General features: G+C 52.8%; 7 protein-coding genes across 7 annotated transcripts; 5 read left to right on the forward strand and 2 right to left on the reverse strand.

Annotated features, from left to right (window-relative positions):
* Nucleotides 1-473: 473 nt before the first annotated feature.
* On the reverse strand, nt 474-1,022 carry A1O5_02750 (uncharacterized protein; the record flags this gene model as incomplete). Its single annotated transcript, XM_007743364.1, has 1 exon — nt 474-1,022. The coding sequence occupies one exon, from the start codon at nt 1,020-1,022 to the stop codon at nt 474-476; it is 549 nt and encodes a 182-aa protein (XP_007741554.1).
* A 655-nt stretch (nt 1,023-1,677) lies between these two features.
* On the forward strand, nt 1,678-3,688 carry A1O5_02751 (uncharacterized protein; the record flags this gene model as incomplete). Its single annotated transcript, XM_007743365.1, has 10 exons — nt 1,678-1,771; nt 1,826-1,893; nt 1,948-2,093; nt 2,168-2,392; nt 2,430-2,751; nt 2,808-3,106; nt 3,153-3,229; nt 3,308-3,328; nt 3,386-3,472; nt 3,525-3,688. The coding sequence occupies 10 exons, from the start codon at nt 1,678-1,680 to the stop codon at nt 3,686-3,688; spliced, it is 1,503 nt and encodes a 500-aa protein (XP_007741555.1).
* A 353-nt stretch (nt 3,689-4,041) lies between these two features.
* Nucleotides 4,042-4,428, forward strand: A1O5_02752 (uncharacterized protein; the record flags this gene model as incomplete). Its single annotated transcript, XM_007743366.1, has 1 exon — nt 4,042-4,428. The coding sequence occupies one exon, from the start codon at nt 4,042-4,044 to the stop codon at nt 4,426-4,428; it is 387 nt and encodes a 128-aa protein (XP_007741556.1).
* A 204-nt stretch (nt 4,429-4,632) lies between these two features.
* On the forward strand, nt 4,633-6,582 carry A1O5_02753 (uncharacterized protein; the record flags this gene model as incomplete). Its single annotated transcript, XM_007743367.1, has 4 exons — nt 4,633-5,193; nt 5,250-5,401; nt 5,527-5,825; nt 5,888-6,582. The coding sequence occupies 4 exons, from the start codon at nt 4,633-4,635 to the stop codon at nt 6,580-6,582; spliced, it is 1,707 nt and encodes a 568-aa protein (XP_007741557.1).
* Nucleotides 6,583-6,995: 413 nt separating this feature from the next.
* On the forward strand, nt 6,996-7,790 carry A1O5_02754 (uncharacterized protein; the record flags this gene model as incomplete). Its single annotated transcript, XM_007743368.1, has 2 exons — nt 6,996-7,367; nt 7,521-7,790. The coding sequence occupies 2 exons, from the start codon at nt 6,996-6,998 to the stop codon at nt 7,788-7,790; spliced, it is 642 nt and encodes a 213-aa protein (XP_007741558.1).
* Nucleotides 7,791-8,498: 708 nt separating this feature from the next.
* A1O5_02755 (uncharacterized protein) lies at nt 8,499-10,256 on the reverse strand (the record flags this gene model as incomplete). Its single annotated transcript, XM_007743369.1, has 1 exon — nt 8,499-10,256. One exon carries the CDS (start codon nt 10,254-10,256, stop codon nt 8,499-8,501), a length of 1,758 nt encoding a protein of 585 aa, XP_007741559.1.
* A 1,995-nt stretch (nt 10,257-12,251) lies between these two features.
* A1O5_02756 (uncharacterized protein) lies at nt 12,252-13,335 on the forward strand (the record flags this gene model as incomplete). Its single annotated transcript, XM_007743370.1, has 2 exons — nt 12,252-12,493; nt 12,546-13,335. 2 exons carry the CDS (start codon nt 12,252-12,254, stop codon nt 13,333-13,335), a joined length of 1,032 nt encoding a protein of 343 aa, XP_007741560.1.
* Between the last annotated feature and the right edge of the window lie 190 nt (nt 13,336-13,525).

Raw genomic sequence — 13,525 nt, forward strand, 5'->3', positions numbered from 1 at the left:
GACGAACAACACGCAGCCTGCATTTGGTTTTTTTTTTTGGAGAGGTAGAGAAGAGATTTGGCTTTCCTGTTATTTTGGGCGGTGTTTGGCAAGAAAGGAGGGACGCGCAATCTTAACGACGGAATGATGGATGAAGCTGAAATGAAACATCAAAAATCAAAATCCAATGGGTTTGGATAGGGCGGAAACTGGTGGTCGGTCAGTCGGTCGGGATACCTTGAGACGATCGATCGATCGAACAAGGTAACGGGAATAGATCCAAGGCACAAGGACAATGACGAAGACAATGACTATTCTCATAATTGCCTCCCTCCAACCAACTCCTGCCCACCGCTGTTACTCAAAAAAGACGTTTCGCTTCACATGCGGGTGTGCTTCGTGCTCGCTGCAGGACGACAACGTTGGGGCTGTTTCTCTCGAAAACGAATTGCGATTCGATGTCTCGTTTTCGACGCGCCTATCTACATGCTCCATCAAAGCTTTGCGGGCGCCTTGGTCTTTGGGCCCACGCCCGTAGGATCCTCGCCCGTCGTCCAGGTAATGGTCAAATGGACCCTCTCGATCCTCCACTTGCCGTCGGCCTCCTTCCTCAGGACCCAGTTGTAGAAGCCTCCCTCGTCGAAGTGGTCGTCGTAGATGTCCTTGCGCTTCATCCACTGCGCGATGCAGTTCGTGCGCACGTACGCGCGCTTGCGGTTTGGGGAGAATTCAATGTCGAAGTTGGACGAGAGGAGTTGGCAGCACTCGAAGTAGCTCACGCCGCCAAACGCCCATGCTCCTTTGCCGGCGCGCCCGACGTGTTGGCCGTAAGGGTAGACGGCGACGCCGTCTTCACAGAACAGGTTCTCCCACTCCTGCCGCTTCTCGAGGTCGAAGCATGCGTCGTCGTGGAGCGCGGTGTAGTGATTGAGAAGCCATTGAACGGCTTGAATGTCTTGGGTCTCTGATAGAGATTTCTGGAGAGAGGACACCGTACTTCGCAAGGATGCTAGTTCGGCGAGTATCTTCTCTGTATCGGCCATTGTGAGGATGTCGATGATTGTTGTGATGCTTATTGTTCGGGGCTCAATGGATGTATTGTCGACAGGAACGATGAGTGTCGAGACACCGAGGAAACCCTTTATGGCCCACCCGCTCGTGGTCCAACAAGGCTACAAATGTTTCAATTGAATCCAGACCCTCCGATCAAGAGTTCCGCGTGGTCTTCGGAAGGTCAAAAGCAAAGCTTTACAAACACCCCTGTTGTCCGATTGGGCAGCGCATTCTTTGTTGATGCTCTTTCTGCATATATCCTTCGAGGTGACCGTGGCTCGTTCGGGATCTGGATTTAAATAAGACATTGAACAGATCCGGGGAAGTTGCACCAGACTCCCCATACAACTACCGACTCCGCATCGATGCCAAAACCGAGTCCACGAGGCCGCAGAACTTGTGGAGATGATACTCTCGTCCAATAGGGATACGTGGAGCGGTGTAGAATGGCCAATGGGGATGCGTGGATGGTCGTTTCCGTTCCTTGCATGGTGTTCCTTTGGTGCCTCGGCGGATTCGCAACTCCACAGACAAGTCAACGATACATGCGGATATGCTACCGTGGGCATATATGTTGAGTCTTGTCCATCATCTCTCATCAACCAGGATGAGAAGTTTGCACAGTTGCAAGCCGACCTAGATATCATGTCTCCACGCAGCAAACCTTTCTTGGGCCTGGAAGGCTCTGCTCTTTCATGGGCCATCAGCTTGTGCTCTGCCAGCGCCTTTCTGTTGTTCGGTAAGGCCGATGACCGAGAACCGTGAGGGACAGGACTGACCCAGATACCACTAGGCTATGACCAAGGAATCATGGGGAGTATCATCTCTACTCCCTATTTCCTCGAAGCCGTCAACATCGCAGTGGGTATTGAGTTCGCTTCTTCAATGGAAGGTGGTGCTGACTGGTTTCCGAAGGCCACCAATGCCGATACCATTTCCACCGTTGTTTCCATATATGATATCGGCTGCATGATTGGATGTCTTGTCGCCGCGATTTGGGGTTCTTCTCTTGGTCGGAAGCGCACAATTGGACTCGGGATGGCAATAATGGTGGTTGGCAAGTAAAATGGTCCGAAGGGGAAACGCTGCAACTAACTCTTGTTCAAGGCGCTGTACTCCAGACCTCATCGTACAGTGTGGCTCAGCTCATTGTCGGGAGAATCATCTCGGGCATTGGCAACGGGATGAACACCGGGACAGTGCCCACCTGGGTCTCTGAAACATCCAAAGCCAAACATCGGGGGCAATTGGTCGCTACCCAGTTATCAATTGCAGCGTTTGGGATTGTAATCGCGTATTGGATGAACTATGGCTTCTTCCACCTCACCGGACAAGTTGTGTGGCGCTTTCCAATTGGCACGTCGGACCTTTTGATTGATGCATGGGGTGATCCTGAGTGCTGACTTTGTGACAGCCTTCCAGGCAGTGTTTGCCATCGTCACCATTGTTAGTCTTCCCTGGCTACCAGAAAGCCCCCGATGGCTGTATTCGAAGAACCGAATCGAAGAGGCGGACATAGTCATGTCAGCTCTTAAGGGCCTCCCGATCGAACATGAAGTTGTCCAGGCCGAACGCAGCGAAATCCTCGCCGCCATTGCTCTGGAAGACCACTTTGGCGAGTACAGTCTTAAAACCATCTTCTATGATAGATCTGGTCAGAAGATTCCTTTCCGAATGGCTCTCGTTTTTATCATTCAGATGATCCAACAATTACCGGGAGTAGGTTGCCCCACGGTCTTCAGTCGACGATCGCGTCGCTAAATGCTTGCATCCAGGTCAACATCGTCATCTATTATTCCAGCACTGTCTTCTTGCAACTGGGAATCTCGGCTAAACTTTCTTTGGTCTTGGGCGGCGTCGCATCCATCAGTTTCTGGGTGGGTTCCTTGTTTGGCATTGCCCTGATTGAGCGAGTGGGCCGGAAGAAGCTGCTTGTTTCTGGGACAATCCCAATGTTAGTCGGGTATTGTATTTATACGCCCATGGTCAAGAATGGAGGGACTGGACAGCTGTGGGTAGCTTTCGGAGCGACGTGCTTGATATGTGTGGCGTTCGGTTGGAGCTGGCTGCCGGCGTAAGTTGGCAATCGTGAGACTCGGACAATTGCTGACGTGCAACAGTCCTTGGTGCCTTGGCCCTGAACTCGTACCTGTCAGATACAGACATATCGGAAATGCATTGAATGCGTTTGCAAACTGTAAGTGAGCTAGCTTGGGGACCGAAGACGGGCGATGATTTTGAAGCTGGAACCGATGCTGACATTTGACCGATCCAGGGACCTTCACCTTCATTATCGGTGAGTTCAGCCTCTGCTGCTTTCAAACTATCAATCAAATATCTGATGTTTTCGCAGTCAAGGTTGGCCCGATCGGTATTGCCAATATCCACTGGCGGCTGTACATCGTATTCATAATCTTCACCTTTCTGCAACTGCCCATTGGTAAGACGTCCAGCTTTTCTTTTCCTGGCTGGCCATGCTGACGGAAACTTAGTTTGGTTCCTGTACCCTGAAACTCGCGGTCTGACCCTGGAGGAGATTGATACACTCTTCGTCAAAGATCAAGTCGAGACGGATACTCTGGTAGAAAAGGCCGAGCAAGTACGCCATTTGGAGAGCAAACAAGCCGGTGTCGTTTCATCTGTTGATGCGGCGTAGGAGAAGCAGCCGAGCCAAGGAACAGCAGGTAGCATATGCAGATGAGAAGAGACACGAACCTGAAGTGCCTGACTGCCCTGACAACTATGGGTGACGATCGTGACAGCGGGGAGAACTTCCCTTCCGCTTCTCTTGTCAAAATAGCTGTAGAATACATGGTTAATGACATGCACCAGATCTAGAAGCCAGACACGGTCCGGGGCAGATCTGGGGGGATCGCTTTCCGTATGTGTTTCCATATTGATACGAGGAGTAGAGAGTATATATATGTAAGAGTGAAGAGGAGAGAAGAAGGCCTTTTGTGGGGTGCATGGCGCTAAGTTTCCTCTTCTCACTCCACCAGAATTTCCACCATGTCGCCGACTCACCATCCCATCAACACTCTCCCACCAGGTCCCAGCCAACCCATCCGCGACGATGCCATGATGCAGTTCAGAGAGATCGCCCCCGACCGTAAGAGAGAGCACGAGTCCAACCTGGGTCTTCCCACGCCAGTACCACCTTCGCAACCCAGTGTCAAAAGAACCAAGACAGAACAGGCGTGTTCCAACTGCAGAGCGCTGCGCCGCAAGGTACGTCCCAATGTCAATCATCGTGCAGTCAACGGAGAAAAGTCTGACAAGGGCTTGAAAAGTGCAATGGAGGCAGCCCTTGCAAAACCTGTCAAGAGAACTCCCTTCCGTGTCACTATGGAGGTGATGTTCGAGCGCCCGAGAAGCTCACCTTGGCAAAAGCGATGAAGTGAGTTGGCGGTGCCTCTCCATGTGTTGATGGCAGCTCACCATTGCCTGCGTATCAGGAGGATTGCTCAGCTCGAAGACCGCTTGCGCATCTATGAAGGATATACCACTGGCCAGAATCAAAATGAGCCGGGCCCAAGTCCCCCTCGCCATTCCGACCAAGTATACGGGCCTGCGACCGAACCGAGTCAGAGTGAGGACGACATGGCTCAATTGCTGCGGGGTGTGAACTATCTGACCATCTCAAGAAATCCCGAGTTCTACGGAGGATCGTCATCAAATGCCATCATCAGTGCGGTAGAAGCTGCAGAGGAATCGGAAGATCAGCCGGCCAACTCCCGGATAGAATGGCCTCTCAACAGAGCTAGGCTATGGCTTGACAATGCGGCAAACCTCAGGTTTGCCAAAGTGACAGGATCGTCACTGCCCCCCAGACCGGTTGCAGACGACTACGTCAACCGGTACTTCCAAACTGCCCATCGCCTATATCCTATCTTGAATCGCATCAGTTTCATGGAACGCTACCGCAACTTCTGGGAAGGCCTACCCACGGAAGGAAAGGGCTATGAACTCTGGGCAGCTGTCTTGTACATGGTTCTCGCCCACGGTCATCAGTGCAGCACTGTCGACCCAGATGATCGAGTCAGAAACGATGCCCTTGCTTCACCATATGGGGAGACCTGCTTCAACCTGGCCAAATCCACCTTTGCGGATGTACCTTTTTCTGGCGGGGACATGTCTGCGGTAAACTCCCTGTTCCTCGCAGTGAGTGATCCCCAAGTATTCAGCCCTGATTGATCGAAGGTTAATGAGCTACTTAGTTCGTTTGGCTCTTTAACCAACAAAGGCTTCACGAAGCATATGCAATGCTGGGAACTTCAGCAAGGGTAGGGTACGCCATTGGCCTGCACAGAGAGCTCATGCCGCTAGACGCTCACGTTCTTGATACTAATGGCTGGTGTGCAACTTGGTGGTAAGTCCACATGATATTTCAGTCCACCCAAGATTCATGCTAAGCCAGAGACAGGTGCCTTTTCATATATGAAACGTCGGTTCCATATCTCTGTGCTAGCCCGGGCCTTTCTAATCTCTCAACAGGGAACTCGCTACTCTGTCAGGTCGTCCGTGCGGGATTCAGCCCCGAGAGGTTGATGTCAGACCATTTCCGCTGGATACCTCTCCGATCGATCTCCAATATCTAGAACGTATGCGGCAGTTTTCCTACCTAGCTTGGGATGCCTATGAGCAAGTTTACTCGCTGGCTTTCAAACACTCTGGAGTAACTGAACGTGCAGCTGCTCTTCGTGCTGCGGATGGTGCTATTTGCGCTTGGTACGACGGTTGGTATCACGACTCTACATGGTCAAAGGAGCCCCACGGGCTTATTATCCGATTGCGTACGTACTTGATTTCTCTCAGCCCGACCCGGTGCCAGCGGAACTAACCGTTCTTGTCTCAGGCTACCTAAATCTGAGGATCCTCCTGTACCGAGCGTTTCTGAACTTGGTTGTGCAGAAACGAGAAAAGCAAATGGAAGTCAAGGAAGAATCAGTTGTGGCGGCTGCAAAGTGCATTGAAATGGCCATGTCCCTTGTCCACGTTACCACGTCTGCTATCAACGCCGGAAGTTCTGGTACTCTTCAAGCATCCCTCTTTCATACCATGGGCTATCTCTGGAACGCGACGCTTACACTCCTCCTTTATGTGAGAAGTGATTCCACACATGACCTTCTGGCCACCACGACACCAGACCGCGGCAAGATCATTGACAATATCGAGTCCGCCGCCGTATTTTTGGCCAGGCACCAGGATGCCTTACCATTTGCTCGTGTGGCTGCTGAGAAGGTCCGCCGATTGTTGAAAAAGGTAGCCACTGGATATGTTTCGAGTGACACCCCAAGTACTTCGACGGATATCCATGCTGGATTCGCTGTTCCCAATCTGGAGTCGCCGGATCGAATTTTGAATTTCGTCCCAGGATTCGATGTCCCGACATTTGATATACCCCGATTCAATTTTGAAATGGCCTTTTCAGGAACCTCACCACAAGGTGAACTCCTGGGTCTGGAGGGTCGAGAAGGCGACCGCACCAACCCTCACTGGAGCCCCGAGGGTGAAGGGTTTTACTTCTATGACACTCCCGCGGCAGGATAGCAGGGATGCCAGCCAGGCCCAGATCAACTCGCTCTACAAGCCATCTGTCACGTTTCCTGGAAATCGAGACCGGAAAAGACCCCCCTTACCTCTGCCGGTGGGGAGCATTTTGCGCACTTCCTGCGTGGACTGGAAGTTTATTATTCCCTCCGCCAACTGGAATGCGTGGAGTGGTTCACTCCACAATATGGGGAAGCCCCAGATGTGCATGCAGGTTGCTAAGACCCCGCTCGACCTCAGTCAAGGATCCTTCACAGATGAGAACGGGTCTTGCGGCAGCCAATCAGGACGATCCAGGCACGGTTTGTAAAAGCAAAAAGATATCGGAATCATTGGGGGGGGGGGGGACACACAAGCTTACAATCGTCCATCTCAGCCAGAAGATACAGAAAAATATCAGCTGCGATCCAAGAATGTCTCCTAGACCAGCAATATTGGCAGTGAACCATCCGCTCTCGTACTCCTATTCAGAGCCAACCCCACCGAGCAATGGCTTGCAAAATGGAGTCAAAAGCCGGTCCTCGAAAACCGTATCTTCACTGGCGATCCCGGAAACGATCGAGGATAGAGTGAGATACCTGTGCGAACACCAACAAATAACGAACCTACTCAACGAATACGGCTATGTCCTTGACGCGTGCATGGTAGACCACGGCGCTGCGCAAAAATGGGCTGCCCTCTTTACCAGCGACTGCGTTGTCACCTATCCATTCGGTAGCCACAGAGGCAGGGACGGGCTAGCACAGTGGGCGATGAATGCTGAGACGAGGTTCTACCGGATGCTGGTGAGTCAACGAATCTTCCTTCGTCTTCTTCTCGACTTCTCTCCATGATTGCATGATTGCACGCAAGGGAGGCGATTCTCGCGCTCTACCTGCAAACAGTCCTCTCCCTCCGCAAATGCTTCCATCTGACGGGCCATCTCCCCCCCCCTCCAGCACGCGTCCTCCAACTTCACCATCACCTTTCAATCTGACACCGTCGCGCACGCCCGCTCCGCACTGCACGCCATCTGCGGCACCGACCCCGACGACATCGGTAGAGTCTTCCAAGAAGGCGGGTACTACTACTGGAGTTTCCGAAAGGAAGGCCAAGGTCAAGGCCAAGGGCAGGGACAGGGGAAGTGGTTGATCTCCTACCTGTTCTTGGACGTCAATTGGACGCGTGGCGATTCGTTGGGACTGAATGAACCGGGCGCAGCAGATTAGCTCCTCCATATTACATAGAGCTGAGAACGTCTTTGACACTGTGTGTACCGAGGACGTGGTATACTACAGTACTCTCGGGGGGGCCGCGAGCATGTGTGGACCAGCGGAGACGTCTCCGTCATCAACCGCATCCCCCAGTTTTCCGAGAATCGACTTTAGATTTCGAATAGACAGCAGTTCAGAGCCTGATCACATAAAAGGGGCCTGGGACTTGATTTCGTTCTGAACAAGTTTATAAGATTGTTATTCATACCACCGCCTCCTCTAGAAGCAGATCAGACTGAATTAGGCCGTCTCAGTTGTCTTTCTCCTTCTTTCCACCAAATAAATTCTCGTCATCTGTCTCATCCTTCCATCAATCTTCCTCCTGTTGTTACGCAGATAATTATTGTTCGGAGATCTTTTTCGATCTCCGTCTCCAAATATGCAGTAGGTTATTCTCACAAACTGATCCCAGTTCGCCATCGAAGCGGGCCTGATATGGGTATCATTCACACGCTCTCGCAAAGCATAAATTCTTCTTGCTTTTATGGCAGTGAGCATCCACAAAGTGCAGGGGGAAAATAGGACAACACGTAGTACACAAACGATCGTCAATGTCATGAGATGACTAATAATAATAAAAAAAAAAGGGACAAAAATAATGCGAGATCGCGAAAACGAATGTCGTGGAGCAGCAACCTTTGCTTTCTTGGAGCTCAATTTCGATCACCATCGCTCATGAGTCCCAGCTGTTCCAAAGGCGCTCCCTCTGTCACTGGCGGGACTATTCTGTGCCGCAAAGAAGGTCAAGGAGCCTCCGCCGGCACTACCCCTGCCACCGTTTATGTCGGTGCCGAAGTCAAAGCGTTCAAACTCATTGAGACTGCTGACGTCCGATTTGGCCTCGATATCTTCGTAATCGTCAGCATCCGACACAATGCTGGCTCGGGCCGCCTTGTAATGAATTGATGCTCTTTGGGGGTGTATCATTGTTGGGTTGCCCGCACTCCCCCCGAAGAAACGATCTTGATGCTCCTTCGGACTCTCTCGAGGAATCAGCTGCGAGCGGGTGGCTGGTGGGGGTAGTTTGGGTGACGGGGTGGGCTCTCCAGGAGTATAACCCAGGCGAGAAGAGTTCGCCAATCGAGCAATACGGAGGTTTTCTTCTGTTAAACCGAGACCAGGAGGACTGCCAGAAGTGGGTGACTTGAGTCCTTCTACTCCAAGATTTGCAGTGTTGATAGGTGGCGGTGCTCTTTTGCTTGTGGGTCCCTTTGAAATGCCTGGCGTATCTTTCACGATCGGGGAGTATTGTGATATGGATGAAGCGCCGTTGAAAGCACCCGGCGGAGGGGCCTCAAGCCGTGAGGGTGCCTGTGCTCGGTTGCTGAGGTTCATGTTGGGAGAAGGGTCACGCAAGCGGAAAACTGAGGATGATGCAACCTGCCTTGGAGAGTCCGTGGGGTTTAGCCGTTGAGCTGCGGGACTTGGTCCGCTTCGCAAGACCGGGCTCGGAGCTGTCCTAGGTATTGGACTAGGGCCTGGCCGTGATGCTGGGGGTTGACCTCTCTGGCCTGGCGTGCTGTTGCTTCTGTTCCTATTTGATCCCTGTTCCCAGCTTGGGGACGGCTGTGCTCCTCGTCCAGATGTTGAAGGTCTCACTGCCGTGCTTGGACTACGCATATTTCTGTATGGAGAGTTTGCAGTCAGAGATCTCGGTTGATCCGAAGGTCGATCCTGTCCAGCAGATTTCGAGTCTTGAGGCGTGAGTGGGCGGGCAACGCCAATCTGCGCTGATGGCCACTCAGACATCGGAGTTGGTGGCGATTTGGCAGACATGAGTTCGGTTTGAGTGACGGCGGGCGACTTTTTCTCCACCCCTCCTGGAATAGATGAGGTTGACCTGCTGCTCGAGCGGCTGCTCAGTTTTTCGCCTTTGCCCGTCATCACAAACTCGGGTTCAATCTGTAAATCTCTGTTATGCCTCCTTTTCATAAAGAACCAAAACAGACCCAGCGATGCCAACAATACAACAGCAACTGGGACCACGATTGCTGGGATAAGGGTGCTGAGATTCGAATTGGACTGTCGGGCTGCAGCACTGCTTGTGGCAGCGGCCGATGTCTTTGTGGTGGTCCGGAGAGTTGTGGAGGTGGAGGATGCAGCCGCAGCTGCTGAAGTGAGGGAAGCATATTCGGCCGGGTCGGTAATGGTCCTGGTTCTTTCGGTAGTAAAGGTAGTTTCAATTCCTTGTCCGGTGAGGCTCTGTTGTAGTGTCTGTGTTTCGGTAACGGTGGTGAACCCAGACACCGCCTGAGCCGTCACGATCGACGCGGTGGCGGATGGGTTTGGGGTGACAGAAGTCGGAGCTATCGACTGCGGAAACGTCGTTGGATTTGGATTGGTTATGAAAGAAGGTAGGGAGGTTTCCGCAGCGGCGTTCTGAGGCTCCCGTTTATGGACCATTTGCCCGTGTCGGAACATCCTGCCTGGGTTCTATGGCGGACAGGCAGGATGGACTGAGCGTCGCCTGCAGTCAAGGCAAGAAAGAAGATGGCGAGAAGCAAAGTTAAGGTCGACGAGGTGCCGGAAGGCTCAGAGACTCTCGTCGCAAGCTCCTTTTGCGCGAGGGCACTATCCCAGTGTAGCATGGGGTCCGTAGCTGGTAAATTGAGAGATCATCGGGCGAAGAAGGTTAGCGCGAGGCCATCGACAGAGGGGAAATTGGATGAGCGGTCTACTGGGTAGAGAGAGGCTCTTGCCATATAAGAGACTGTGATGGCTTCCCGAAAACTTCGGCAGGAAAGATGATGGGAGTGCAGGAAAACGAGGGATCTCAACACCCGGCGCTCGAACGGCAGATGGCAAAGTGGACAAAGACATCGGCGAGAAAGGGTCTGTCTGGGTGAGTTTGATTCAGAACAGTGGATAGAGGAGAGGCGCCTTCCACAGGGAAGGCTGGTGGGCGCGCTGAGGGTGGCACAGGGAAGGGAGGTGTTTCGGGAGGCCGAAAAGGGAAAGGATGCGAAACAAGGTCAAACGCCAGGCTGGGATCCAAATGGGCCCTCGAGTAACATTCCGAGCCCCGGTGGTTCCAGGAGCGCCAGTCACCTACCAGTAGCAGTCTGAATGCTGGAGGAGCCCAAGGAAACGCAATCATCAACCCACCTTTCCGGGTTGCCGATCGAATAAAGGGCCGAAGCCTTTCCAAAGGGGGCGAGCTGCCAGCTGGAGGGTAGCCCAGTGGAAACTGCTCGCTTGACAGCTTTGACGTGATGGCTTGCACTAGCATGTCGTCAACAGGTGGTGGAAGGAAACATCCTGATCCTTGACTCATACAGTTAACGCCCTGAGGTGAGAGAATGAATATGTTTGAAGGCGAGGACGAGAGATCGACGACGGAAACAAGGTGCGAGGGAGGTCCCAATGAAGATCCCCTTTTGCGAGGTAAAAATAGACGGGTTCACGTGGGAGATCACCTGATATCTTTCTGGAAAATTGTATTTTCCGGCGGAGGCTGCAGCCTTGTGCTCGCCAAGGACCTGATCCACAGCCTCGTTTCGGGATGCTCTTTGTGGTCTCTCGAATGGCTCAGTCATTCTCGTGCCCGTTCTGCAATCAACAAGGCTCGTCGATATGGTCTGCTGGATTGACATTAAGCAAGAGACCTGGTGAAATCAGACTTGGTCCATCAAACAGCTGTTAGAACGGCGCAAAAGTCGAAAGAATAGGACGAGGTGATGGTCGGTCACACGCTGCACCCAACCTGAGGCACATTGTCGCACAGAACAGGTGGCCTGGAGAAATGAGGGGACTCGGAATTATGTGCTACGGGCCTTCTGGTACGTACCCAGTACTGTACCTAAGGACCCCTCGGCACCTAGCCCTCAGCAGCCCGCTACTTACAGGCTACGAGTACCGAGTACTGGGTAGGGTTGTTAGGGGGTGCATTGGGCGGGGCGGCCGGCACCCTCGTCCCCCTCGTCCCCGACATATGTGCCTAAGCCTGGCGATTCGATGCTTATCAGGGTCTATCACGTCGCCTCCCACCAATCCCCTTGGTGTGCTTAACCTCCAGTCACCCGCCGCTCGGGTCTTCACACCCCGCCTATTGGTGCGTCGTTGATATCGCTCTTGATCGCTCGTTGATGCTCATTCGCCATGTCGACTTGTAAGCGCCTGCCAGCTGGTGCTGCCATGTAAGCATCTCCCAGCTTTCTTACCATGGCCGCCTTTTATGAGACCTGCGCATTCTTCGCGGCCTCTTCTCCCTCTAATGCCGTGCAAGTAAGTCGAGAACTTTGTGTTCTTTTGCAGTGTCCAGAGCGACTCGACATCTCAACTACGGCGACATCCAGGTTGAACATGCAGCCACATCAATAGATCGAATCCTCTCTATCGACGGACCAACGCATCATCACCTGCGGCTCCCCAGACAAGCAAGACGAGAATCTGTTCCCCCCCCCGATCCCCTCCGGCATGAGGTTCTTTCTTTCTCGACGTTGGAAGCCGAATAAATGGCCTTTCTACGTCTTGATCCTCCTGGAGATCCCATTGACCATCGCCCTGCTGGCACTGTTCGGCATCGCCTCTCCAGACACTTACCGAACAAGGCTGTGGCAAGATGGTGCAGATAATGGCTTCAACTCAAGCCCCTTGACAGGGCTATATGCCGCGGCCAATTATCGGCCCTATACAACTCCTAAAGTCTGGTCACAATTGTGAGCATCGTCCTACAGGATTCCGGAATCAATGCTGACACTCCTTCACCAGCATAACTGACTACAATGTCGCAATCACCGTCCTCTCCATGTTCATCATGCTTGTCAAGTCGATCATGTACATGCTCCACGTTTTCCCACCCATCCTCTCCGCATTCGTTCACGCTGGACTCATCATCTTGTACACCGTCTCCGTGGACTACCAAGCCAGCAGTGACACCACCGATCCGGATCACCCTCAGCACGGCGCGCCCTGGTACATCACCAAATCCTGCAACGTGGCTCATGACAAGAACAACATCGGCTACTGTACACAAGCGAAGGCCAGCTTTGCATGCACTTGCGCCATGCTGGGCGTTTTTGTCACCTATTTCGGCTTCGCGGCGTACTCGTGCTTCCCCAGTAAACAACAACGCGAAGAATACGCCGAGAAGAAACGTCTCAAGGCCGAGCGCTGGGCGAAATTTGAAACTTACCAGGACGATGAGACGGGCGAGACCACTGTACAAAAGTACCCTGTTCCTGACACCCCAGGTATTGTGAATAGTCGACTGAACCCAATGACTCCGCGAACACTTGCATTCAACACGTTGGGTGGAACCAAGGATCTTCCGCTGAGGAGCCACTTCAGCTCGCCGAACATCCCAGGAAGTACCTCTCCATCGTTCGCGATTCGGAGTCCTGATTTGCCTCGAAGCCCAATGAGCCCGGGTTTTATTCAGCGAGCCGGTACTGGCTCCGAGAGGGCCAATGGCAAGTCCCCCGAGATTGGCACAAGTCCGCAAGAATCAGCTACGCCGCAGCTATATTTCCCTCCGCCGCCAAAGACGTCGAAGAAGTGAGAATTGGACTGCGACACGCGAATCCATACCCACAACTTATGGAGCCTTTCGATGTGAGATGTGAGACCACGGACGCGATGAATCGGGGACCACGAATCGTCATGGAAACTGAGATTTTTATAGCGTGTGGAGCGCTCTGGCCGCAGAGGTCGGTCGTATACTAGAAAATCCCTTCTACAATGAGGCGCCA

Source organism: Cladophialophora psammophila (genome assembly GCF_000585535.1).
Source record: "Cladophialophora psammophila CBS 110553 chromosome Unknown aczJe-supercont1.3, whole genome shotgun sequence".
NCBI lineage: Eukaryota > Fungi > Ascomycota > Eurotiomycetes > Chaetothyriales > Herpotrichiellaceae > Cladophialophora > Cladophialophora psammophila.